General features: G+C 41.1%; 2 protein-coding genes across 2 annotated transcripts; both read left to right on the forward strand.

The window, feature by feature from the left end:
* Positions 1-14,657: 14,657 nt before the first annotated feature.
* Positions 14,658-20,339, forward strand: alx3 (ALX homeobox 3). Its single transcript, XM_054783680.1, has 4 exons — positions 14,658-15,037; positions 17,409-17,683; positions 17,771-17,896; positions 19,647-20,339. Exons 1-4 carry the CDS (start codon positions 14,695-14,697, stop codon positions 19,983-19,985), a joined length of 1,083 nt encoding a protein of 360 aa, XP_054639655.1. The 5' UTR covers positions 14,658-14,694; the 3' UTR covers positions 19,986-20,339.
* A 1,594-nt stretch (positions 20,340-21,933) lies between these two features.
* Positions 21,934-26,710, forward strand: rbm15 (RNA binding motif protein 15). Its single transcript, XM_054772536.1, has one exon. It carries the CDS (start codon positions 22,085-22,087, stop codon positions 24,626-24,628), a length of 2,544 nt encoding a protein of 847 aa, XP_054628511.1. The 5' UTR covers positions 21,934-22,084; the 3' UTR covers positions 24,629-26,710.
* The last annotated feature ends 77 nt before the right edge of the window (positions 26,711-26,787 follow it).

A 26,787-nucleotide genomic window follows, 5' to 3' on the forward strand; every position in this document is an offset into this window, starting at 1 on the left:
TTACTTGCACAAAATAAACACAGTTAGGACACTGATAAATTGTTACTGACAGGCTGCTCTTCTGACCCTTCATCACAACCAAGTAACGTTGGAAAGGCATCAAACTTCAGCAACAGTTTTGCTTTTGCTTTTGAAATATTAACGATTAGAGTTTTGACTTACACTCCTGATCAAAATCTTAAGACCAGTTGAAAAATTGCTAGAATTTGAATTTTGCACATTTGGATCTTAATGAGGTTTTAAGCAGAGCTACAATATGCAAAAAACAAGAAGGGGGAGTGAGACGAAAAACATTTGGAACATGTAATTTAAACCAAAAAAAAATGAAATAGGTTGTTTATCACCTGCTCAAAATTTTTATTTTCTGTCAGGCATTCACACTGTCATGCCCTCCTGATGGCTAAAGCTGAGAAGCTTTCTCTTTCTGAACGTGGTCGGATTGTCGAGCTGCATGAGCAAGGCCTCTCGCAGCGTGCCATTGCTGCTGAGGTTGGGAGCAGTAAATCAGTCATTCTAAATTTTTTGAAAGATCCTGAGCATTATGTAACAAAAAAGTCAAGTGGTAGACCCAAAAAAATCACACCTGCGCTGAGTCGGAGGTTCCGATTGGCTGTCCATCAAGACACAGGGCGGTCTTCCACCCAACTTAAGGCCCTTACTGGTGCCGACTGCAGCGCAATAACCATCAGACGGCATCTGTGGGAAAAGAGTTTAAAAAACAAATTCAAATACCTCATTTGCAGCGTGCATCCCTCATGACTGAGGGCCCTCGTCTGTGTGGTAAGAGCTGGGTTTTTCAACAGGACAACACTGCGGTTCACAATGCTCGCTTGACCAAGGACTTCTTCAGGGAGAATAACATCACTCTTTTGGACCATCCTGCATGTTCCCCTCATTTAAATCCCATAGAGAACATTTGGGGATGGATGGCAAGGGAAGTTTATAAAAATGGCCATCAGTTCCAGACAGTTGATGCCCTTCGTGAAGCCATCTTCACCACTTGGAGCAGTGTTCCCACTAGCCTCCTGGAAACACTCGCATCAAGCATGCCCAAAGCAATTTTTGAAGTGATTAACAATAACGGTGGAGCTACTCATTGCTGAGTCCTACTGAGAACATTTTTTGTTCTGGTTTGGAGAGTTTTTTGTTATTTTTTGAGCGATGGTCTTAAACTTTTGATCAGCTGATAAACAGCCTATTTCAGTTTAATTGTTGTTTTCAATAAATTCCTTTTTCAAAATGCTTTTTGTCTCACTCCCCCTTCTTGCGTTTACATATTGTAGCTCTACTTAAAACCTCATTAAGATCCAAATGTGCAAAATGCAAATTCTAGCAATTTTTCAACTGGTCTTAAGATTTTGATCAGGTCTGTATTACATACAGTAATCAGCCCCCAACATGCTCGGAATGAAACCAAAATAGTCAAATTTTTTTGTGCTACGTTAGAGCTGTTTTGTGCAGTTAAAATGAATGTTTGTGCTGCTTTTGTTTTTGAGTTATTACATTTTATTTTATAGGTCAACACAAGTTCACCCAGCCCCCGACATGCTTAGAATGAAACCAAAATAGTTTCATTTGTTAGTGCTACATTAGTGCTGTTTTGTGCAGTTAAAATGAATGTTGTGTGCAATTAAAATTAACATTTGTGCTACCATACTTTTTGCGTTAATAATGATTTTATTTTCCGGTGATTACATAATCAGGTGATGATGTCATCGCCACCCGGCATTCTCCGAATGAAAGCAAAAATAGTCTCATTCTTTTCATCTTCGTTCGTGCTGTTTGGTGCAAATAAAGTACATTTGTTTTAATTTGTGGTTTAAAAGATTTCTCCGACGATGACGTCACAGCCTACTGTGAGCCCCGGAAATGATCCTTTGTTGTTGCTGCGGCTCGTCTGGTACCAATGAGTATAACGCCTGGTGTGAGTAACTAACTTCGTTGTAGTAAACTTTTTAAAACTCGTCCTATTTTAGTGTCACTGGCCCAGGAAGAACGCCAGGTAAAATAGTTACCATGTTAAATCATTATATTGTATTGACAGTTTTGGAAACAGGCGGTTTTGGGTTAATGTGCGACTTCTTATCAAGGTGTCACATACTGTATATTAGCTACTGACACACATCTTTCATAAACGTGACACTAATATGACGTATATTTCCTATCCTTTGATACAAATATGACATCTTTGTTATGTCAACAAATATTTGCTTTAACTCTTAGTAGTTTTTTTATTATAACTGTTGAATTCAGACTTTATGCCTCTATATAAAGACAAATGACCACACAATAGCATAAAGACAATGGCCACGCTGTTTGAGTGGAGGTCTGCTTGGTAAGTAATCCATCCATCCATTTTCTATGCCGCTTATCCTCACAACTACAGTCATCGGACTGATCACTGGTGGTGTTGAAACATCATACAGAAGAGAGGTGGCGGACCTCATAGCTTGGTGTCGTGATAACAATCTCCTTCTCAATACAGATAAGACTAAAGAGATGATCATCGACCCAAGAACAAGGGAAAAGGAGCCGCATAGACCCCTGTTTATTGATGAGACTGAGGTGGAGAGGGTGAAAACCTTCAACTTCCTTGGCACACACATCAGCGAGGACCTCACCTGGTCTCACAACACCCAACAAATTCTGAAGAAGTCCCAAAGGAGACTGTACTTCCTGAGAAGACTGAGGAAATTTGGCATGTCCACCACAATCCTGAGTTGCTTCTACAGATGCACTATCGAAAGTGTCCTTACCGCCTCCATCACTGTTTGGTACGGTAACTGTACAACACGTGATAGGAAGGCACTCCAGCGGGTGATCAAGACCTCACAGAACATTGTTGGGGCAGCCCTCCCCTCACTGCAAGACATTTATAAATCTAGAGTCCTACGCAGAACACACAACCTCATCAGGGACAGCACACATCCACAACACTCATTATTCACACTCCTACCGTCAGGCAGACGCTACAGGAGTTTGAAGTCCAGGACCACAAGGCTGGCAAACAGCTTTTACCCACAGGCCATCAGGCTCCTCAACGAAGCACTCGCACACGCCGCACGCAACACACGCACACACTCATAGCACTTTATTTATTTATTTATTTGTATTATTTACTTGTATTAATGTCTCTTCTGTTGTTGTTGCTTAATTTATTGGTATATATGTTTATGTGTTTATGTTTCTTATGTTCTTATTCTTTCATTTGTTTTCTTTCTTTTCTTGGGAGAATGAACAGAATAAGATTTTCATTGCATGGTATAACTGCTGTTGTACTATGCACATGACAATAAAACTCTCTTGAATCTTGAATCTTGAATCTTGAATCTAGGGTCGTGGGTACGCTGGAGGCTATGCCAGGCTGACTTTGGCCAAGAGGCGGGAGTACACCCTGGACTGGTCGCAACCATTCACACTCACATTCATACCTATGGACAATTTAGAGTCTTCAATTAACTTAAAATGCATGTTTTTTTTGGAATGTGGGAGGACACCGGAGTACCCGGAGAAAAACCACGCACACACGTGGAGAACATGCAAACTCCACACACAGATGCCAGACAGAGAACCCAGATCTTCCAGATCTCCTGACTGTGTGGCCAACATGCTAACTACTCGGCCACTGTGCGGCCCTATTACAAAAATCCATCCGTCCATCCGTCCATTTTCTATGCCGCTTCTCCTCATTAGTGTCGCGGGGGCATGCTGGAGCCTATCCCAGCTGACTTCGGGGACATGCGGGGTACACCCTGGACTGGTCTCCAGCCAATCGCAGGGCACATATAGACAAACAACCATTCACACTCACATTCATACCTATGGACACTTTAGAGTCACCAATTAACCTAACATGCATGCTTTTGGAATGCGGGAGGAAACCGGAGTACCCGGAGAAAACCCACACACGCACGGGGAGAACATGCAAACTCCACACAGAAATGCCCAACGGAGAATCAAACCCAGGTCTTCCTGATCTCCAGACTGTGACTGTGTGGCCAACATGCTAACCACTAGATCAGTGTTTTTCAACCACTGTGCCGTGGCACACTAGTGTGCCCTGAGGGATTGCCTGGTATGCCGGGGGAAAGTATCCAATTTCACCAAATAATGTGCGCAAGCGTCTGTGCTGTCTAGTAGTGATCGGCAGCGTAGCCATGTAATACACTTCCATATCAGTAGGTGGCAGCAGGTAGCTAATTGCTTTGTACAGGCAAAAGAATCAATGCATGGATGTCAGATGGCGGTGACAGCGGCATTGTGGCTGGCGAAACAGTCATGGGGAAGTTTTTGAAAAGGAAAGATGCTAACTCTGAACTGCACCCTGGAAAAAAATCGGACCCAGATGAAGGCCCAAGTATGAGTTGAGGTCAAAAGAAAGCAAAGACGGATAGCTGAAGCAAAATCTCTTGCAGGAGGCAATACTAGCCGTCTTTCATTTGGATTTACTTTCACTGGGGATGCAAGGAAACGACTACGTTGTGCTTGGTGTGTGGTGAAAAGCTATCCAACAATGCCATGGTCAAGTGTAAGCTTAAACGTCTACAAAAGAGACTGAGAGATGTTGAGGAAGAGCGAATATTATTATATTATTAGCTCTGTGTTTATCCAAACAGGCCCAGGTTTTACACTGAGCGAGTAGAAATGTGAATGATTCTAAAATAATTGTTATTTTTGTTTATTTGATTCCTACACTGACACTGTGATGAAAACAACTTTATGTTGTCAATGCAGGCGACAGAGTTCATTTGTTAGCATTTTTGGCTGGTGGTGTGCCTCGTGGTTTTTTCAATTAAAAAAAATGTGCCTTGGTGCAAAAAAGGTTGAAAAACACTGCACTGGGTCACCATGCAGCCCATAGTACAAAAATAATTTCACACAAATAAAGGCACAAAAAAGTGTATAATTTGCCAGGGGCCCTTGGAATTGTCTAACAATTCAATTCGATTTGAGGACATACGTTTTGCACAGTATGACTGATTTGGATCAAAATTATATGTTCTGAGCCATGTCGTCATCAGAAGGCGTGCAGCCTCAGTCATTAATGGTTCAATTCCCTCATACTTAGCTTGGCTGGCTTGCAGCTCCACTACCAGACACATTGCCTCCTCCCTCCCAGCACAGGAGTTCCACACCACCGCCTGGTAACTGACATTATTTATGAATATCTCCTCCCCACATCATCCTCCCTGGTTTAGTGTCATTGCCTTCACATCCTGTTTTGTTATCGATCACAATGCTGGCACTGATGTCTTTTTTGTATGCTCTCTATTATCACAGCAGTTCTGTAGTCTGAGAGCAGATAGACATTTACAAAGCTTGTTTCTTCTTCATTACACGGCATGGATTAAATGATAAAGATGAAATGACAAAGAGATAGCGGGAGTTGCAGAATATTGTTGTGACGGGAAGATGTATTTTACAAGAAGCCTTTATTGTTGATGGTTAGGGTAAATATCATTTTTAGCACATACAGGTAATTTACCATTATTCATTCAAATATGTTCATGAATAAAAAATGGGTCTTTATAAACTGATTGTTTATCTTGTATGAAGCCGTTTAGTTCAACAATGGGTTTCCCTCTTTCATATTACTAACAATAGTTTTCATTCATGACAGCGACTATAACCAGTTGTTGACATAATAGAAAATACCACTAGATGGCGACATCAGCATCAGCTTGTCACCCACAGGTTTGTGTACGTGAATGTGACTCCAGTATGAATATTTGTATCTTTACCATGTCAAAAAATGGCAATCTCCATATAAAAAAAATATGCATATTAAAGGTAAAAGTCTACAATTGTTCACAAAGTCTCACATTTTGATTGATTATTTTTCTAATCAATTTTGCAGTGTGCAAAGACGAAGTAATAGAAAAAGCTTCTATTTATGGACCTAACCATATACTTCCTCCTTATAAACACCTTAACAGGCAAAGTTTATGCACATTCACAAAATAACTATCACTTTGTTAAACCCACACCGTCTTCATTTTACACATGAAAGCAGCAGCTCTCTTGTCTTTTTCCTTGGGTCAAAGGTAAAGCCCTGACCTAGGGAGACCAACATGTGCCCTCGTTCATAAAACAATAAACATTAATCTTCTATCAATAAGCACTCCCCAGTTAATTAATTCATCAGCTAGAGTTAGCGCTCATGTAACACTTAATTGTATTCAAGAATCTACTGTACACTAAAATCCAGATGTGTACTGAGAAATCTGCTTGCACATGAGAGCTGAGGGGTGTTATGAAGACTTTTACTTTGCCCACCATATGTGATGACCTGTAGTGTTTGAAATCTAAGATCAGTCACAGGAGGGAATAGAGGAGAACGTAGGGGGGACAGTGTCTCTCAGGACACCTAATACTCTGCGTGCTCCAGGGCCGGTGAGAAGAAAAAGAGCACAATTGGATTAGATATCAAAATAGGCCGGGTGTTTATTTTAATCAGTCTGGTGACACAGGGAGCTCTTGAAAGCATCAAGTCAAAAGAGACCAGAGAGAGGAGAACCTACAGAGATGGTTGCAAGAGACAGACACTGAGGACAAGGAGAAAAGGAAAGGGAGAGACAGCGAGGGCAGCTGGGGTGATTGGTCCCCAGGCTATGGCTGCATAATGGAGGCTGGGGGCTGAAGGGGAAGCCGTCTGGGGGGTGACTTGCCTTGCAGAGTTCACAGTCAGGTCTTTAAATCAAGGGCATCGTCCACTCACCAGCATTTGTCCAAACGAGCACTGACAAACTCACATTTCAATATAAAGGCCATGAAATTGATAGTTTAAGTGTTTATGTGATCCTCATCAACAACAACTACTGCTTGGCTAGTTTGTGTTGAAAAGGACTCATATAGTCATGACAATAACATTTGAAATTTGAGTGTGGGAATATTAACTTGTCTTGTCCTAGTTTAGGCAATCTGATCCAGTGTTTGTCTAATCGTCGGCAAGGTGGATGTGATTAAGGATGATAATGCAGATTCTACACAGAGAAAGGCAAAAGTGGTGTTTTCCCTTTCTCAGGGTAACTGTCAGTGAAATGTAGCTCTGGAGGGAATGAGCTATGGTCACAGCTGACTCATGGGCCTCAATATCCTTACATGATACACCAGAGAAGTTCTGTCATCAAAACACCCCAAAGGGACAAAATCAGAGTGTTCTGCAATGAGACTTTGAGGGATAGTTTGGATTTTTGGACATGAAGTTGTATGACAAAAGTTGTATGATTAGCTGCTGGGGCCATTTTAGTAACGAGTTTGGCTTCTCAAAATAATATGTGTTCAAAAGAGTAATACATTTGCATCACACAAAAATGCTTCCTCAAAAAAATCAGACCTCACAAATCGCTCAGCGTTATATTTGTCTCCTGCCGTAACCCTGCGAACTGTCGCCTGTGCATGCTTGTGTATGGGACGACACTCGCATCTTCTTCTGCGACGGACTGCCACGGCAATCTTGTTTATTTGTGTGTTCCACAGCAGAAAAACATGCGAGAATCTTCATCACATACACAAGAATGGAATGCACAGGCGGCAGTGCGGAGGAATACAGCGGGAGACAAATATAACGTCGAGCGATTTGTGAGGTCTGATTTTTTTGAGGAGGCATTTTTGTGATACAAATGTATTACTGTTTTGAACGAATATTGCTTTGAGAAGCCAAACTCTCTACTTAAATAGCCCCAGCAACTGAGCGGAACTACGTTCCTCGTCACGGATATCTGACCAGAACCGGACTCACAGGACCAATTGGGGGGGTAAGTCACTGTTGATGTACTGCACTGCTGCTGGGGATGTCATCCAACTTCATGTCAAAAATCTGAACTATCTCTTTATAATAACAACACAAAATGTATTCTTGTCTATTGTGTTTGATGACATGTAACACCTTTCTCAACTCTTATGCTAAAGATGGATTTGTTGTTTTTACATATTCATGTTTTATCTGTCAGCCTTTGCAATTTTATTTTGCCACTGGGCCCCAAAATAACAAATTAGCCTTAGCTATAGGTCCATGTTATTCATTTGATATAGCATGCAATATTACTGCATGCTGCATATTCACAGACATGTTTTGTGTCCACTTCTACATACTTTGCATGGGTTTGAGTCAACAAAACAGCAAATTTGTACATCCATCAATGTTCTCAGCATTGTTTGCGAATGAAATATTTGCCCCAAGAAGTGTCAAACTTTTATATATATATATATTCAGTATATATATATATATAGAGAGAGAGAGAGAGAGAGAGAGAGAAACTGAAGGGTGTGTGGGGCCATTATGATGATTTTCACATTTCTATTCATGAAATATGCTAACATCAGTCCAGTGTGGGTCAAGATAACCTAAGTAATTAAATACATCTTTTTTTTTAAAACGGCCTACATCTTAGCTTTGTGGTATGGTGACAAAGGTACCCTTTTGAAATAGTTTATTTCTTCTTCTTTAGTACTATTATTATTATTATTATTATTACAGTAACTAAATGTTTATCATGACAGGGTGCATTAAAATAATCAAAGACCGTACTCAAGACACACAGATAGCATGCCATTGTGGTTTGCAGGAGCCATTTTTGTTGGATTTCGTTTTCTGTGTAATGTTCTAATGCAGGTCATTGTCAATTTTGTCTGTAAAATATGTCAATAAAAAATTAACTGCGGGCAGCAAATGGCCCCTGCGCCGCACTTTGGACACACCTGCCCGAAGATGTGCTGCGAAGAGCATGAATTACTTGACCGAATCCCTTAAATATTACATGTTGTGTCATTAAACGATCTTTGTTGGTGTTCCACTCCTCAGTGAAAGCTTATCGTCTCTTTTTGTCATGTTGCAAACATATGAAGCTAGAGCTACAAGACTGAGGTGCCCGATGAACGTTTTTCAGTGAAGCCAACTTGAGTATGTTCAGATTTCTGCAGCTGCTTTCTATTCCTAAATGTGCAGAGTAATTCCAAACAGTTTATTTTCAAGCCATCCATTCCAGCCCCAAGGTCGTTTGCTTTTTCTCTTTGTAAACAGGCAGAATTCTCACATGTTCTTTCTTGATGGAACTCCACTCAGTCTAATTTGTTCTGCTGCTCTGGTATTCCCCGGCATGGATGGTACAGTAAAGAGACTGAAGGGACTTCAATTTACAGATAGGCCTACTATTAAAAACGGCCGCCATTTTTTTTAGAGTTAACTTTTCAATGTATTAAGTGAAACAGATTCACTCTCTGTGTCGTTTCGGGAATGCCAAAACATAACAGGAGGAAACTATATGGGTGAAGGGAGGCATTATGGACAAAGTGTGGGTGGCTTTTTTGGGGGTCGTGCTCTGTGCCCGTGCCCTCAGGGCACCAGTAGCAGGATGAGCCTGAGCATCCGCCATGGGAGGATGACCCCAGTTATCCAGTTTGGCTTGTACAGCTGTATCACATTGGAGCGTAAAAAAGCTATCTATCTATCTATCTATCTATCTATCTATCTATCTATCTGTCTATCTATCTATCTATCTATCTATCTATCTATCTATCTATCTATCTATCTATCTATCTATCTGTCTATCTATCTATCTATCTATCTATCTATCTATCTATCTATCTATCTATCTATCTATCTATCTATCTATCTATCTATCTATCTATCTATCTATCTATCTATCTATCTGTCTGTCTATCTATCTATCTATCTAAGTTTAATTTATCTGCGATTGGCTGGCTTCTTTTATGGGTTCTTTTTTCTCACATTAGAAAGATGAATGAGACCACAGTTTTTTGAGATGATAGCTAGGAGAGGAAGGCCTTCCCAAGCCACAGGTCCTGTCAGGAGCATTGCGTGCTTGAAAGCTTGTGCACGTACAATTGGGCCTATCTCGGCAATGTTTACAAATGTGCAAAATCGGATACATTTTGAAAACAAAACTATAAAGCTGTGAGCATTTTAATTACTTATTTGTGCTTGTTTTGTTAGAATAGACACAAATAATAACCTGAATTAATTCCATATTCTTTTGTAAATGTTTAACCAAAGAACTCACCTAATATTGTTACGTTTACTCGTCTTGTTTTATTGATGAATCGGGCACAATCGAAATACAATTTCAGTGTCAGAAACAAAACCTATAAATTACAGCTACAGATTGTTTTTCGTTTGTGTGAAAATAAATACGAAAATTATGTCTACATAATGCATATAATTTTACACAGCAGTTTCTAAAATGTATGTCAGATTGTGTGTTAATTTAAAAGCATTTAAAAGCAAAGGTTTACTCCTTTTTAACTGCTATGAGCCAAAACCACGATCAATTTCGATTGCCTTAACAGCAGCTCAAGAGTCAAGAAAATTATATGATATCACCTGGGCTGGGGGGAAACGTAGTTCTGTTTTCATGTAGTTAATGTAATTAATATTACATTTTGTGCTATTTTTTTAAATCCGTCAATACTAATTAACTCAGATAGTAAAACAGTGTGAACTAATTCAGGTGCAGCGAAACACGATTTAGCATCTTGAAGCTTTTTGAGTTCTTAGTGTATTTTTTATTTGATGCTTACATTTTATTTCACGAATATATTGTATTGATAATATCATTTCTATTTTCCCCAATAAATGTGTACAATTAAACTTAATTAACTTTTTCAGTCAGTACGGGCTTTTCAAAAATAAAATTTAACAACGTCCACATTTTAATTTCCTTTTTAAAAAATGAGAGCGCAGATTTTTTTACGTTGTGTTTAAAAAAAATATTGTTTATTAAACATTTCTAGCGTGGTGTTTTTGAAAGTCGTCTTTTGAATACAATATTTTACAAGCACCAGAATTAGATCAGAATGATTAGGGATTAAAATCTATATTTTAAATGGCTTACATTCATTTTTAGCAAATTAAATAAATGGCGACTAGTTTAACTTTTACGCTATTTTTCGGTCACCTGTATACCCATTCGACAGGACCTCTTAGCTGTGTTTGTTTCTGATTCTCTTCCTTTCAGTGAAAATTGATTATTTGTTTTCAACTTCGGCGTGTGCTGACGAAACATGCCGATGTTTTTGTTAATGTGGGTGTTTATGGAGTCCTGGTGATTGGAAGCAGCGAGGCTGTCGCTCATTAAAGGTCTAAAAGGGAGGCACCACGACGAAAAGCACTGGTCTCCATGCGAAGCCGGTGTTGACGTCTCTCCTACCGTGCACAGGAAGGCCGCTCTGTCATGTCCTGCTAATCAATTTATAGCATAAACATGTTCACCATCTTGTCTTCTCTGGTTAAACTGAACGATACACACTACATCACCTATCTATGAGCACACATGTTCTTTTTAAACATTTTGTTGCCTCGTTTCGGTTTAGCACGTTTCTCCTTTAAAAGTGTTCTAACAAAAATATAGCGAATAGGCCGTTTAAAAATAAGTGTAGTCATTCTGAAACTGCAGCATGATGTACTTCTATCACGTGAGTCTAAATCAACTGCAGACAAATAGGAAACAAATATGTAATTATTAGTTTGACTATGCTGTACACACACAAGATCCCTTTGAAGGTCATCATGTTTGAAATGTCCAAATGTTTGCTTTCAGGGTGGAACTAGCACTTGGGTGTAATTCCAAGCAAGTATATAATACACTGTGAATTTTTTGTGTCATTGCAGCTCATCCTCGTTGTATTGGATCTCAACGTGCAGCTAGCATTCACCATTCTTCATGACGCCCAACGAGAGGTCACCTAGAGGACAGCCACCCCACTTTCCTGTCCCCTTAAAAAAAACCTCAGCAGACCAGCTTAAGCCTCCCAGAATGCACCCCTCCAACCGGCTGACCCTGGGGTCGGCAGCTGTCAATCACAGCTTCAGCTGGCTGTGCAGCTTCTGGATATGAAGTGGAGGACGTGAGGGAGGCCTCTGAGAGAATCCCAATCTCTGCATATGGGATCATCTCTGTGCATTCATGGCGGGTAATTCAATTAGCTATCCTTCTCCTATTCTAATGCAAACCTCAGGTTGAATCGCCACCCTGTATATGTGAGAGGAAAGGCCTCAGGCCACGATTGCCATGCAGATGCATACGGGTCAGCCTTTATTGAGATGTACTTCATACAAGCTTACAACTATATGCTCAGGTTGTGATAGTTATCAAAGGTCAGCGCTCTGTTAACCTCTCACATGGTAGTTGGGTGTATCTGCATGTACACACCCAAATCCTTATTGGTTTTAAGAGAGGATGTGAGGTGTTGTCCCCTTGGAAGGACAGGCAGCCTTATAGAGGATGTGGCTCTGTAGCCTGGGGGATGCAGGGTGCACAGTGAGAGTGCAGGGTCACCTTTAGATATGTTGTCTGTGCCCAAAGCCGGGAGTCAAAGGGGGGTCGACCTGGGATGCTCAACAGGCTGAAATGATTTCCTGTGCAGGGTCATGCCCAGGACGTGCCTCAAGGACAGTGAGAGGAGGGGCGCTGCTTGTGATATGGGCATTAAGATGATGTGGATTTCTAATGTTTTCCTTCACTTAATCCCACTGTGAAGCTATAACTCATTTCTATTTTATCCTGTAATTTGGAATTCTCAAAGCAGGGCTTCATGGAGTGGAATTGAGCAAACCAAGGCCAACACATCTCCTCACTATCTTCAAATTAAGAAGGTTACCTGCGGCGGCTCCAACTTGAGACGCGCTTCCCCTTCCCGCATTTCTGGAATGGATTTACTCAGCTGGATTTATGCATCAGTAGTGCTCTGCTGCCTGCGGCTACACAGGACGTGCTTTTCACGAGATTTGAGAAACGTATCCGTGTCCTCCTGTGTGTATGCATGTTTAAACTACTCGCTAACTGAGGTATGAAGTGGTCATCTTAATGGTCAGCCAAACAGTTTAGACAAATTCCTGGGCTGAGGTTTACAGAGAGGAAGTGCACGCGTGTGGGAGAGTAAAAAGGTGGCACTATGGTTGTGATTAACATGACAGTGTGTTCTCTTTTAGCCTCTGTGCTCTACTGACCCAAACATGGTAATCCAAGTCATGCTACACATGCCATTAGGTCATATGGCCACACTAATTATTTAAAATTAAATAAAGTCTTCCTCTTCTGTCGGGAAGCCTTGCAATTCCGCAGTAAACACTTTGATGATTCTTTTAGGAAATATCTCAGTGTTATTTGCATTTCTTTGTCAGCTTTTTACTAAAAGAAAACCTATAACTTAAGGTCCTTATTTGGAGCCGTCGTTCATGTGCCATGCATGTTAACTCTGTATATTGCCTGTCTTTTGCCTGCAGATCTCGACCATATATACACCGATGGACTCCAAATTGAATCAAATGGGGCTTATGAGGCCTCTCAGCCCAAATGGACCTCTTGTTTACACACTTGTCCATCAGCTGAGCGGCGGCGTGCAGCCTCAGGTATCCGGAGAGATGGTGAGATGTCTCTAAAACAACCGTACCGCATCCCAGCTTGGTAAGTGCACCGTGTTTGGACAAAGTTTGTCTAGATTGGAGATAATATGACAGAATATCGATATGCTTTTTTCTCAGAGCTCAGTGGAAAGCTGAGCATATTCAGACTGAGATGCAAGGTGAAATTAATAAATCATCTGCTGATCTGTGCCATGAAAACGTTTTCTGCTTTTATTATTTTCTGGGAGTCTCCAAAGCTGCTTGAGTCAAAGTAGCGCTGAGTATGTTATATATTTTTTTAAAGCTTTTATGTGAACATGGGAAGTGTTATGACATTCAGAATGATTGTGGCATGAGAAACAGCAGCAGTATAAAAAAATGAAGGAAAATATAATACTATTATTACTAATACTAAGTGACATCACTCACATTTATTGATTTCAACTGTGGGCCACATGTACTGTTTTTTTCTGTTTACTTTCTGAATTTTAAATAAAAACATTCATAATCACTATTTCTTAAAAATGATTTAAGATAATGTTAAAATCAAAATTGTGTTGAAACCAACAAACATTTCCCAGAATTAAATGTTTGACACAGAATTATTGTTATGATGATGATGATTATTGTTATTATTGACACTTATGTCCCAAAAGTTGTATAGGTTTCCTCCGTGAATGTTATTTTAAAGATTATATCTTTAATGAAAATGCCAGTTTGGTAGATGTTTTAATCATATTTTATTTTATTTTATTGCATTTTATTTATAAGATATTTTGCATTGGACTTCTTTTGTCTTTTTAAAAAGGTTTGTTTTGATGTTTTGATGGTGCACCGTCGACAGACAGAGACAGACAGACCATCGACAGAGAATGTCATAAAACATATACTGTACATATAAGAGGATAGTGATAAAATGAAATGTAAATAAAGAAAACCAACTTAAGATAGCAAAATAAAATGATAAAAATTGAAGAAAAAAAGTAAAACAAAAACAAATTTTTCAAAGTTTTCATTGCAGGGTGAGTGGCAGTGTGGCTGTCCTGGCCTATAACATCTTATGAAATGGGAAATAAATGGTTAATTGGAGGGACAGAAAGCACGCGTGATTGAATTTTTGGCGGATTATATCAGACTGATTCCGAAATGCACGCACACACACACATACGCACATACATTTTAGAGTTTCATGGTTCTTAGTGTGTGATCATTTAAATCCCACCCACTCACTCAGAGTTAAAACAACAAAAAAAACCTCCCACTCGGGCGTCCTCAGCATCTGCGACCAGTCACTTTCAGAGACTAAAGTGTCCTCATGAGTTGGATAGAAGATGGAGACGGAGACGTGTTTGTCTTTCTCCTCGCAGGGCGGCAGGAGGACGCCACAAAGCTCCCCACCGCCTCTGGAGCACAGCGGCTCCTTCCTGCCGTGCAATGAGCTGCACAAAGCCGCGCACCTCGCTCCTCTTCCTCATCGCCTCAGCGGGCGCTCGGACGTGTATGCCGTAGCAGCCGTGGGGAGCTTCGGCGAGGTCGACTTTACGCACGACGTGGTCCCGCCAAACCGCCCCGAGTCACCGGTCAAACACAGCAAGTTCTTGGACAGTTTGAACCAGGACCACAAGCCCAATGTTATAACAGGGAAGGCGCCCTTCTACGAGGTCACCTCAGAACGTAAGTTGCATTATAAAATATTAAATCAGAGAATAGAGCGCCTTCATTGTCTTTACAGTGAATTTGACTTTTAAATGCAATACAACGAGGTTCATATATTACATGGATAATAAGCAATATAATGGCAAGCACTATGCCAACAAGTGTTCTCGATAACGTCAGAAAATGCATCAATATTAATAATTAATCGTGAACTATTTGATGTGCAAAAGAGAATCCAATGCAAACTACTAATATGAATTATACCAAGGAAACAGAATGTGGCATTGTTAAGTTTGTCCTGTATGGCAGAATAGAAATGTTCCCAACATATTTGCACATCACACAAATACTGTATAGTGATATTTAATCCATTTCCTACATGGAATTGATGTAGAAAAAAATAGACTTGTGGTTTCTGGTTGCATCTTTCTGTGTAGGGGTTACATTCAAATGACATAAATGTTGTTTTTTTTATAAAGATGTGTATAGAATTTTGCTGCTTTGCATTGCAAAGTTGCATTTTACAAATGTTTCTAATGATTTAAGGAATGTGATTTTTAAAAAATGCCATTGTTCACTTGCCTAAAGTGTAAGAGGTTAAAGGTCAAGCAAGTTGGGTGTGTCGTAACTAAATCTGATTTTTGAGGCAACATCCTTGATCTGCGATTCAGTTTCTTGTTAAATACATCTTTTACACATTTTTATCTGTTGGACTTACTGCAGGCCTGAAAATGATTGTCTAATGCAGGGAGTGTGTATGTTGAACTGAAGCCCAAAGAATTGTGTTCTCTTAACGTTATTTGTTGGTGTTGATGGTTTCACAAAGCAACAAAGGATATGAGTACTGATAAGGTCTATATGTCCAGAATAATATACAACAACGCGATTCATTTCACTGCCAAAGAAACAAAAAGGAAAAGATTTTTTTACTCGCATTATTTAAAACAACAGACACCCTGTTTCTTTTATCCCCCCCTCCCCAAAAAAAAAGACGAAGACATACTCTATTTTCCCCCTTACGCACACACATTGACCACTGCATTTGTTATGAGTAACTCAATTTGACTAAGAGTTCATTGGGCTTCAAAGAAAAAGCCGTCTTCCTGTTTTGTCTGCTGCAGAGGACAGCTTGGGGACAAGGTAGCCTAAGAAAACCCCTCTCACCATCTCCTCACCTTATCACAGTTTGCAGCATTATCTGGCTTTAATTGGTATTAAAATATTTACTTATAAATGACAGTGTTTTGTTTTTTTTTAATAATATTTTTTCAGAGTAATTACTGTAGTTTATGCTGCAAAGTTACATTTGGAATCTAACTTTAAAAGCATGTTCATAGTTATTTTATTTTCTTCTTAGATTTAAGATTTTATACCTTTTTTTATTTCTGTCATCATTTGGATGTTTCTCGCCGTTTGTTGACAGAGAAATACACAACACAAATTGATTTCATTTTTTGATTCCATTGATTTCAAAGTTTTTCCTTCAAGAAAAACTTTGCGGAAAAATTTGTATTATTTTTTTTACAGCACCATGTAATATTTTCTTCTCGGTCTTTTTTCCATGATGACACCTAAACATGTAAGTACCTTTTATATTGGATTCAGCTTTTATTTGGTATTTCAAGAAGATCGCCATGTTACATTGGGACATATACAAGGGCGGATGTGGGTGCATGTTTAACAGGGTGAAACATCCTGTGGCCCCAATTAACAGAGAATATTTTCAGCATGAAGTGCAATGTGAGGTTGTGCCTAATGGACATGAGGAAATTAAGGCCACAATGAAAAGTGCTCTCTGTTGGACCCAGATTGAATTAAGAGATGTCTCGACGGCACCTGATCGGTTCCTGCAGATAAATGAGGAGGGTTTTCATTTTGGAGCTCAGGGACATGAATTTGGACAACAACATACACACACTACAGAGGGTGAAGTACTTTTCCTAAGTGGGCCAGCAAACAAAACTTCCAGATACTCCCTCAGCACTAATGTAAAGGGCAGAATGGGACTGATTCAAACACTTATGTTTTGCCAATACTTGGGCTGCAGATTGGATCCCCGTACGTATGCAATCGAGTGTATCAAAAACATTCAGGTTAAATGTTACGGTTTTAGTGGAATCTTGTTTTGACACATTAGTAAAATTAAGTAATCCAAATGTTATAAAGACCTCTTACTGTTCAGCTGTTGCAAACTATAGCCACAATAAACATATTGTGGAATTGTTGAATTTCTGACTGTGTCACAGCTTTATTATCTTTGATACAGTTGTTGTATTGTTCTTTTGACATAGTAAGCATTGATATACTGTGTATAGGTTAGTGAGTAAACATGTTCTAACTAATGGTGCTCCAAATAGTTTGCAAAAAATGCACTTTTTGCACTCTTCAGTCAGAGAAAAAGGAGCTCTAAAAAGCCTGGGCTACTCTGGCATGGGCACTGACTGCTGTGGGAAGTTGAAGGAGGCAGGCGGAGGCTTGCAGGGTGACTCCATCGCCGACTCCATCGACCTCTCGGGCAAAAACAAGAAGCGGCGCAATCGCACCACCTTCAGCACCTTCCAGCTGGAGGAGCTAGAGAAAGTCTTCCAGAAGACGCACTACCCAGACGTGTACGCTCGTGAGCAACTGGCCCTGAGGACCGAGCTCACCGAGGCCCGAGTTCAGGTTTGTGTTATTTGGAGTAAGAGAAGTGTATCCTTCACATGCTCTCCTGTGTGCTTTTAATACATACAACTTTGTTGTATTTCATAGGTTTGGTTTCAGAATCGTAGAGCCAAGTGGAGGAAACGGGAACGCTATGGGAAGATACAGGAGGTCCGCAACCACTTCACGACAGCATATGATATTTCTCTTCTTCCTCGCCATGACACCTACCAGGTAGGTCAAATAATCCGCTATATAATGTTAATTTTACTGTCACCTATCAAGTTGCACAATATGGTTTCAACATTAATTTATGATTACTAGGGGTGCCAAATTACAGCATTAATTGTGATTAATTAATTAATCATATTTAGTGCATTTTTAAAATTGTGTTAATCTAAATTTTCATCTCTAACTTTACTGTTTCTGTATGCAAGTTGCCTTTTTGTAAAATCTGTTTTTATCACTGGGCTCCTTATGCTTGAGTTGTTGGAATGTAAAACAATGATCAGTCACACCCTGAAGTAGACATTGATTGGCTGTCATTATGTTTGTGCTTGTTTTTTGTAAGCTGGCTCCCTTTGTAGTTGGGAGGGCAAGGTGAGGAGCGGTAAGTAGCGGAGAGGATACGTGAAAATGGTGTCGCATGTGAGAATTAATAAGTGGGAAATTTGCATTTCAAAAACACCCCGATGGCACCATTAATGAAGGTAGAGTGATATGCCTTTGCTGTAAAAAGGAGCTTAATGTTTTTTGATGCGTTAGCTTCAGTGCTTTATATGGACCAGATGTTTTATTTTATTTTCCAATTATTTGGAGATTGACAAAAGAACACAGCAATATTCAACCATGGTGGACAAAACTAAAGGCTGCAAGCAGCACCTGGGACTAGTCTCAAACAATGGAATGTAAAGAAACAGTGAATGACTTTATGATTCCACCTTTTTGTTATATCAATATTTTTGATCTGCCATGACAATGTAATGAATTTAAATGAAAAGGAATTTTTAAGTCAGATTAATAAATTATTATTAATCATTTGTAATAATAAATTACAAATCACAATTAATTAATCGGTCATGTTTGTATTTCTTTACAGTACTAAAGTTTACATTTCCATGATCTAGAACTACAAATCAAGCGAGCAGTGAAGCTGGTTTGTTATACTGTCACCATGTTCTTTTGGCAGATGACAAAGCCTCTTTCTAAAGACTGACCTTTTCCTTTGTTTTGAATGATCCTTGAGACGAACAAAGATCAAATTCAGTTGATGTAGTCACTGAGTACTTCCTCCAGAGGATCATATCGCCTAGAAAAAAGGGAATGCATATCTTGTCAGACTTTGCAGGTATTGGGGTTCTAGATGTTTTAATAATAAATATGCTGTTTTACAAATCCTAGTTTGGTGGAGTTTTAGATTATGGTGTAGCAGTCCAGAATAACAGTACACAGACTCGTTGTGCTAGTACTGTACTTACAGGGTAAACTAAAAACTTAATTCACATAAAAAACCTACCTGCATCCTCAAATAATTTGCATTTGCAATGACAATGACTGACAGTGTCCAATATATTTGTAATTTATAATGGTATAAACTGCACTGTGTCATATTGAAAGGAATCTCTTATGTTTGCCCAGCTTATGTAGGTCAATAAAATCAGTCTCAACTGAGTGAAAATGTATTATTTTTTTTTCTTTTGCCTTATGTGGATCTTAAATTAGGGCTGTCCCCTAAAGGCCTGCTAAGTGTTTTTGAAAATTGAAGACCTCAGTTTAGTCAGTGTTTCCACTATGTCAGTCTTTTATAAATGTTCACTGCTTATTAGCAGCATACAACCATGCTTTGTGTGAAAAGTTAAAGACAGTTTATATTCTTATTAGTTGTTCAAAATATGTAATGCTGAAATCTTAGCACTGTGTTAAAAACAAGATAGTTCAAGATAGTTCTTTTACCTACCACATGTCTAATTGTGTGTTTTTCTAGATGCAGGGCAATCTGTGGACGGGGGCGCCAGGAGGAGGTGGCGGTTCGGGTGCTGGTTGTGTCATCGGACATGAGTCGTTACCCCCATCCTGCATGGGTCCATACCCTCACCCTCATAGCAATCTGCAGGGCTTCATGGGCATTCCCACATCACCCAGCCATCACCATCACCCGCCGCACCATCCAGGCATCAACAGCCTTTATTCTCTCCACGGCTTCCCAGGAACCCTCGGATCTCCATCCATCGAGGGTCCAGAGACCGATTACAAGCCCACGGGCCTAATGGCACTGCGTATGAAAGCCAAAGATCCCGGCAGCATTCTCTCCTGGCCTACATGACAACACTGTCATCTCCCCCGCATACACTGACTGAGCCAAAGCATATTAATCCCTGACCTGTACGCAGTCCCAGATGTACACACCCCTCTCAGCGTACAACTCCCATATTTCCTCTTAACATTTCTTAACTTGGAGACTTTTCAAAACTATGAAGATTTTGCAATTGGAAATGCATGAAGCCAAAGCGCACTGTGAGACCAAAAAATACAAATTCTTGTCTGGACATTTCTTGTTTCCGACTGAAGGTTGATATCACATTGCTGCAAGACCAAAGGAAATGTTAGTAAACCCTGTAATTATTATTCTAGTAATCATTGTTCGATGTCTGTTTTGCATTATAGTGTGACCAGTAATAAAGGCCTTTGTCTATGTCAGCTGTGTTATTCAGACTGAGCAAAAACATTGGAAACAGCTGCAAATGCTGAAGACCTGAAAAGACATGTTAGTAAGGAGCAAAATTAAACATTTTTCAGCTATTCAATGGCTAGAAGTACAGGTGCAATTATCAGTAAACCTGAACAAGTGAATATTTTGCAATTCAACAGAATCAAAAGGAGTACCTGCAGAGTATACTATACCACTATTAAAAGTGAGGAATTGCATATGTGATATTTAGAAGAACTGACGTGAGGACGAGGGAAATGCATGGCATTGTCCATGTAATTTCACTCAAAATAATTGAAAATACTGGTCCACTTGAAAGAAAACAAGTTCCCTTGTATAGTCCAATCATGCCCAAGTTCAACTAACTTTGTTTTCAACATGATGGCAACGATGCCAGGGTGGATAAGCTGCCATTCCCTCGTGCGTGTGCCAAGCTTTTGCATGAGACAATAACATGTGGTTCCAATAGAAACACTTTTCCACACCCACAACCTCAAATTCCAGCCAGGCCCTGGGAGACAGCAGCTCTTAACTGCAGCTACGCAGCCCCCCTTGATTGAATCCCAGATTAGGTGGAGAAGATAAGAAGACTTGTCAGTAGGGATTGATGAGATGGCCATCTGAAGAAAAGCTGTAGAAATACCAAAAGGTGGTTTGATTTTGTTATTTATTTTTACATGGGATTACCTGGGTCTTTTTTCATGTTGAAGGAAAGCCAAAGTCAGGAGCTATGTGTCATCAGTACCACCAGCCTAATTACAACATTGAGAATGATATGAAAGTATAAACATATGTAACTATGAAAGGCTGAGACTGAAAGAAAATTAATTGTAGATTGTAACACTTGTTAATAAATCACAGCACATCATTGCGGTGAAAATGTATGGAGACCCCATGCAACTATGACCCCTAGAGGCTGTGCGCAGTATAGGGCCTCTTCAGGAATGACATAATGGAAATGTTATTGCTTTTCTTCCCACAAAACAACACAATCTTTTTGCTTTGATTGTATCAGAATGAAGCAATGTCTTTACAATATGTTAAATGCCAAGCAAAGAAAATGTTTTGAAGGCACAATTAAGTTAATTGAACTACCTCAGCACTCACACAATTACTCTTTAAACACTACCATCTAGTGGTATGTAAAAAGCAGTGTTTTTATTATTCCCATTAACTCCAACACCATCCATACATCCATCAACATACTATACGTATATACATTTTTACAATATTTGCTAGCTACAAATATTACTCACAGTTACCTCCATATTAGTTAATGTCATATGACATTGAATGTTCCTCTGTCAATGTAAAAACAAACTGGTTTGGCCGGTGGTAACACATATTTAAATCAAAAGTGGGTCTGTGATGATTGTTATTTGACAAGCTTGACGGGCCAGATTATGATTTATTTTATATTACACACGAATTGCACGGTAATCCTGGATCATGTCTTTATTTTGCTTTATAGTGGGTTTTAAATCAAGCGACAGGCTGCTTGATTGACGTACGTCTAAAACTTTTCCGCCCACTTTTTCAACCAATCACGTCTTTGGGGCGGGCGTTCAAGCAACTCTTTACAAAATGGCGACCGTTGTTGTTTTGCTGCAGAGACAGTGAATATCAACATTTTTCCTACACTATTTTGCAATCGTTTGCAGAATTGCAGCCGTAAAGCCCCAGCCGTACCAAGGGTCGGCTCCGTGTGGACTGAAATGAAAGGTAAAGAGCGGTCGCCGCTGAAAAAACGATCCCGGGCCTTGGACGACATTCGAGACAGGGGAGGATGCCACCCGAGCAGCAAGAAAATGGGGGCTCTTTCCGTTTCAAGTGGGAGTAATAATGGAAACAGCTCTGGGAAAAGCGACGGTTCAACGAGGAGGAGTCTGCTCGGCGAGAAAAGGGACAGGGACTTCGATGGACACAGTCGGACGGGTAATAACCACAATTGTCAGCCTGGCGCCGTCAGCTCCGTCAGTAAAAACCACAGCCTGAGCCTGTCGCTGGACGTAGCCTCTGCGAGGAGCACGTCCCGCGGGGAGCAGCGACTCCAAGCGCCTGGTGCCGAGAGTGAGTACAAAACCCTTAAAATCAGCGACCTCGGCACGCAGCTGAGCGACGAGGACGTAGAAGATGGACTCTTTCACGAATTTAAGAAATTCGGTGACGTGAGTGTTAAGCTGAGCCGCAGCAACGACGAGCGGATCGCCTTCGTGAACTTCAGGAAGCCGGAGGACGCCCGTGCTGCAAAACATGCCAGGGGGCGGCTGGTACTCTACGACCGGCCGCTAAAGATCGAAGCGGTGTACATTAACCGGAGGAGAAGTCGTTCTCCTGTGGAGAGGGACTTATACGGCGCTGCTCCGAGCCACAGACACTTGCAGAGGCCCCTCTCGCCTACCGGCCTCGGATATAGAGACTACCGACTACAGCAGCTGGCCTTGGGACGGCTGCCCCCTCCCCCGCCGCCCCCCTTGCCGAGAGAACTGGACAGGGAAAGGGAGTTTGCCCTGTTCGAGGCCAGAGCTCGCCCAGCTTTTATTGCAGAGCGAGCCGCCTTCCGTGAGGAGGATTTTATTTCACCAGAGGACGACCAAAGAGCCAATAGGACATTGTTTCTGGGCAACCTGGATATAAATGTTACTGAGGCCGACCTGAGGAGAGCCTTTGACAGGTTTGGTGTCATCACAGAGGTGGACATTAAAAGACCCATAAGGGGTCAAACCAGCACATATGGCTTTTTGAAATTTGAGAACCTCGACATGGCTCACCGTGCTAAGCTTAGCATGTCTGGGAAAATAGTGGGCCACAACTCCATAAAGATAGGCTACGGCAAGGCCACTCCCACCACGCGCCTGTGGGTGGGTGGACTTGGACCCTGGGTCCCCTTAGCTGCCCTTGCGAGAGAGTTTGATCGCTTTGGCACAATCAGGACCATAGACTACAGGAAGGGGGACACCTGGGCCTACATTCAGTATGAGAGTTTGGATGCTGCACAGGCGGCATGCACACACATGCGAGGCTTCCCTCTCGGGGGCCCAGAGCGAAGACTTCGTGTTGACTTTGCTGACACTGAGCATCGTTACCAGCAGCAGTTCCTGCAGCCTCTCCCAATACCACCCTTTGACATGGTGGCTGAGTCATTTGTCCATCGTGCCACGCCAGAACCTTTGAGGGTCAGAGATCGGACTCCCCCTCCACTTCACTTCAGGGACAGAGAGCTCTTCCCTGGCGCAGAATGGTCCAATCCGGCTATTCGTGAGCGACTACGGGCCTCTCCCTTTGAGCCCCTGGAGCACTTGGAACGTGAGCGGCGGGTGCGAGAGCCATGGTCTTTGGAGCGAGAGCTGCAGGGGCGAGAGCCGGCTCGCAAACGGCGCTTAATGGAAGATGGGCGCCACCTCGATCACTCCCCTGACAGCTCTGACAGGACAGTAAGGCGTAGGCGTGCCTCACCTGATGGCAGTCCTGGAGGGAGCAGCAGAGATGGACGCTTCAGTGACTCAGAGCGCCCGCTGCGGGGTGACAGACCATCCCCTGCTCGAGAGCGCCATAACAGCCTGGATCGGGGCGGAACTGAACGGAGACTCAAAAGTCAGAGCCTCCCTGACAAGGGACCATCAAACAGCAACATTTCACCAGCCGGAGAACGTAAACGCAAAACAGTCGACGGTGGCAAAGGCACAGCAAAGAGGGATCGCTCCGAGAGCTCCTCCAAAAGTGGACAGCAGTCCAAATCAGATGGCACCAAGCTGAGTTTTGCCTGGCATGGAATGCTACTCCTTAAGAACAGCAACTTCCCGGCCAACATGCACCTGCTGGAAGGCGACCACAGCGTTGCCAGCGATCTGCTCATGGACGGGGCCACAGGCAAACAGGTGTGCGAACTAAAGATCACCCAGCGTCTCCGGCTGGACCAGCCCAAGCTCGACGAGGTTTCCCGGCGCATCAAAGTAGCGGGGCCAGGCGGCTACGCCATCCTCATGGCGGTTCCCGGGAGCACAGAGGATTCTGCGTCTGACCCCGCCATCTCAACTCAGCGGCCACTCCGCAACCTGGTGTCCTACCTCAACCAAAAACAAGCGGCAGGAGTCATCAGCCTGCCTGTGGGAGGGAGCCGTGATAAAGACACCACAGGGGTTCTACATGCTTTCCCTCCCTGTGATTTCTCCCAGCAGTTCCTTGATTCCTCTGCCAAAGCTCTGGCCAAAAGCGAAGAGGACTATTTGGTCATGATTGTGGTCAGAGGAGCATCTTAAATCAAGCAAAAACACACTAAGTGTAAAAAAAAAAAGGCTCTATGTCAGTAACCATTGCATGCTGTGTGTTTTACATTATGGGGTACACTAGTATGGTTCTTGAATGTTGTATGTTGCCATGTTAACAACTAAAACAACAAACACTTCCCTTCCTGCTAGCAAACAAAAGGTGTGTGGTTTTTGAATTTTGATAAGCGCGTATCATACCTCCCAAAGAAAAAAAATAACATGCAGTGATTCATTTAAAATACTTTTAAAAGGGGTAGGATTTGGTTATTAAACAAATCGAACACTGAACACTGTTAGTTAAAATAGTATTTATCCCAGTCTAAAACAATGAAAGGAGTGCACACAATAACATTTCTGTAATAAATCAACAAATGTGAATGAGATAAACAGAGACTTCATTCATCCATTGGGTAATCACATTGAAAATTGTAAAGTGGGTATGTCCTTGACAGTGTTCAGTGATTCTGGCCCATAGCTCATGTTATTGTGTCTACACATGAAGGGGGCCTTGAACACACCCTTTTCATTATACTTCTTCTATAATTGGAATTATTAAAACTTAATGAAGGAAGGATTGACGGACACAAAGGTCTGCATGTTCTATACTTCCAAGTTCCAAGTTCCATGTACAACAAACTATAGGGAATAATTTGGTAAAAATATTTTAACAAAGAACCTAAGTGGTTTCAAAGCTCAAACATGTCACAATTTCCCTCTCCAAAATACCACCTTTCCTTTATCCACACTTACATTCTTTTTAATAAGCTGAGTGGCGCAGAGTTGGGACATGTTTGAATGTCTGTTTGTAATCTAAGGGTCTATATGTGAAAATGATACAGACTGCAGCTCTTATGTTTAAGATAAATTGTAAATTGAATTGGCAATGGAGTCAATACACAAGATTATTCAAGAATTGATGAGTATTTTTAACGTACAATTTCAGTGTTAGAACTGAGGGCAGATACTGTATATCGACTGGTCAAAACAATTTCTGCGTGCACAATGTAAAAAGATACAGACACGATGCACAATACAATTGCTGTAGCAGAATTTCAGCATTTACTAAATAGTGCTATGACTGACAAGGTCATGTAAGTGTTTAACAGTATGCCTGCTATGCTGGTTGTAGTTTGCGCTGGTGTGGAACTGCACTGCATCATATTGAGTTTGGTTACCTTATTTAGCAACATGAGAGGGTCAAAATATTAGGAGCAGTGGTCAATATGAGCGCAGTGCAGTTCGAAACCCCTGCCAACTACAAAACAATCTATGAATAATTCAAAACTGTACAATATTATCTTTGGATAGTGCTCGTATTGGGTCTTATTAGACTGTGCAAGTGGTCATACTTTGGAGCTCACAATAACAACATGCATTGCATAGTGATGCAAATACTAACCTGTTTTCACATTTTTAATTCATGCTTATTTTGTGCATCCCTACCTTTTATATAGAAATGGCTGTGTCATGTGTAATCTATAAACTACAACAGTAGATGTGGATAAAAAAAAAAATCTTAGAAAATTTGTGTTGACATTTTGACAGCTTGTTTGATTTATTGCTCCGAAACCTGAAACGGTCCTTAAAAGAATCAAAACCAGTATGAGTAAGATCCAAACCTGTTGTTTGTTCAGTAAGTAGGTCTGTGTCATTTTAACTACCTGAACAGTTCCTGTTTGAATTGACTTTTTTTTTTTTTTTTTTAGAAGTCTAAAGTTTACACTTGATTTTAGCCAAGCCCACCCCATGGCCTACTTACTGAATCCTGTTGACAGCATTGTATGTATGGAGTCATTACCGCAGCGTTTGTGCTGGTATATATATTGGAAGCATCAACATGTGAGGACTTGATGTTTGGAGCTCACGCTCGCTCCATGACGACAACGTGTCGGTGAGGCTACTTTTAAGTTGTGTAGCCTTTCTCTGCATCGTGTGCTGACTTCTGTTTAAAGTGGGCAAATTGTACACGTTGATGTCATGGCAAAGGAGAGGCCGCGACAAGCTGTTCACCTGCAAGTGCATCTGGGCACTTAATATGACCGATTGTCAATAAATTGTTCATTTGAAGGGAAACCTGTTTCTTCGATGGAAGTGAATTGAAGAAACAAAACGGCCGTGCCTTGTTGTATTTCCCAGGAGATGTGAAATGT

Source organism: Dunckerocampus dactyliophorus, chromosome 1 (genome assembly GCF_027744805.1).
Source record: "Dunckerocampus dactyliophorus isolate RoL2022-P2 chromosome 1, RoL_Ddac_1.1, whole genome shotgun sequence".
Lineage (NCBI taxonomy): Eukaryota > Metazoa > Chordata > Actinopteri > Syngnathiformes > Syngnathidae > Dunckerocampus > Dunckerocampus dactyliophorus.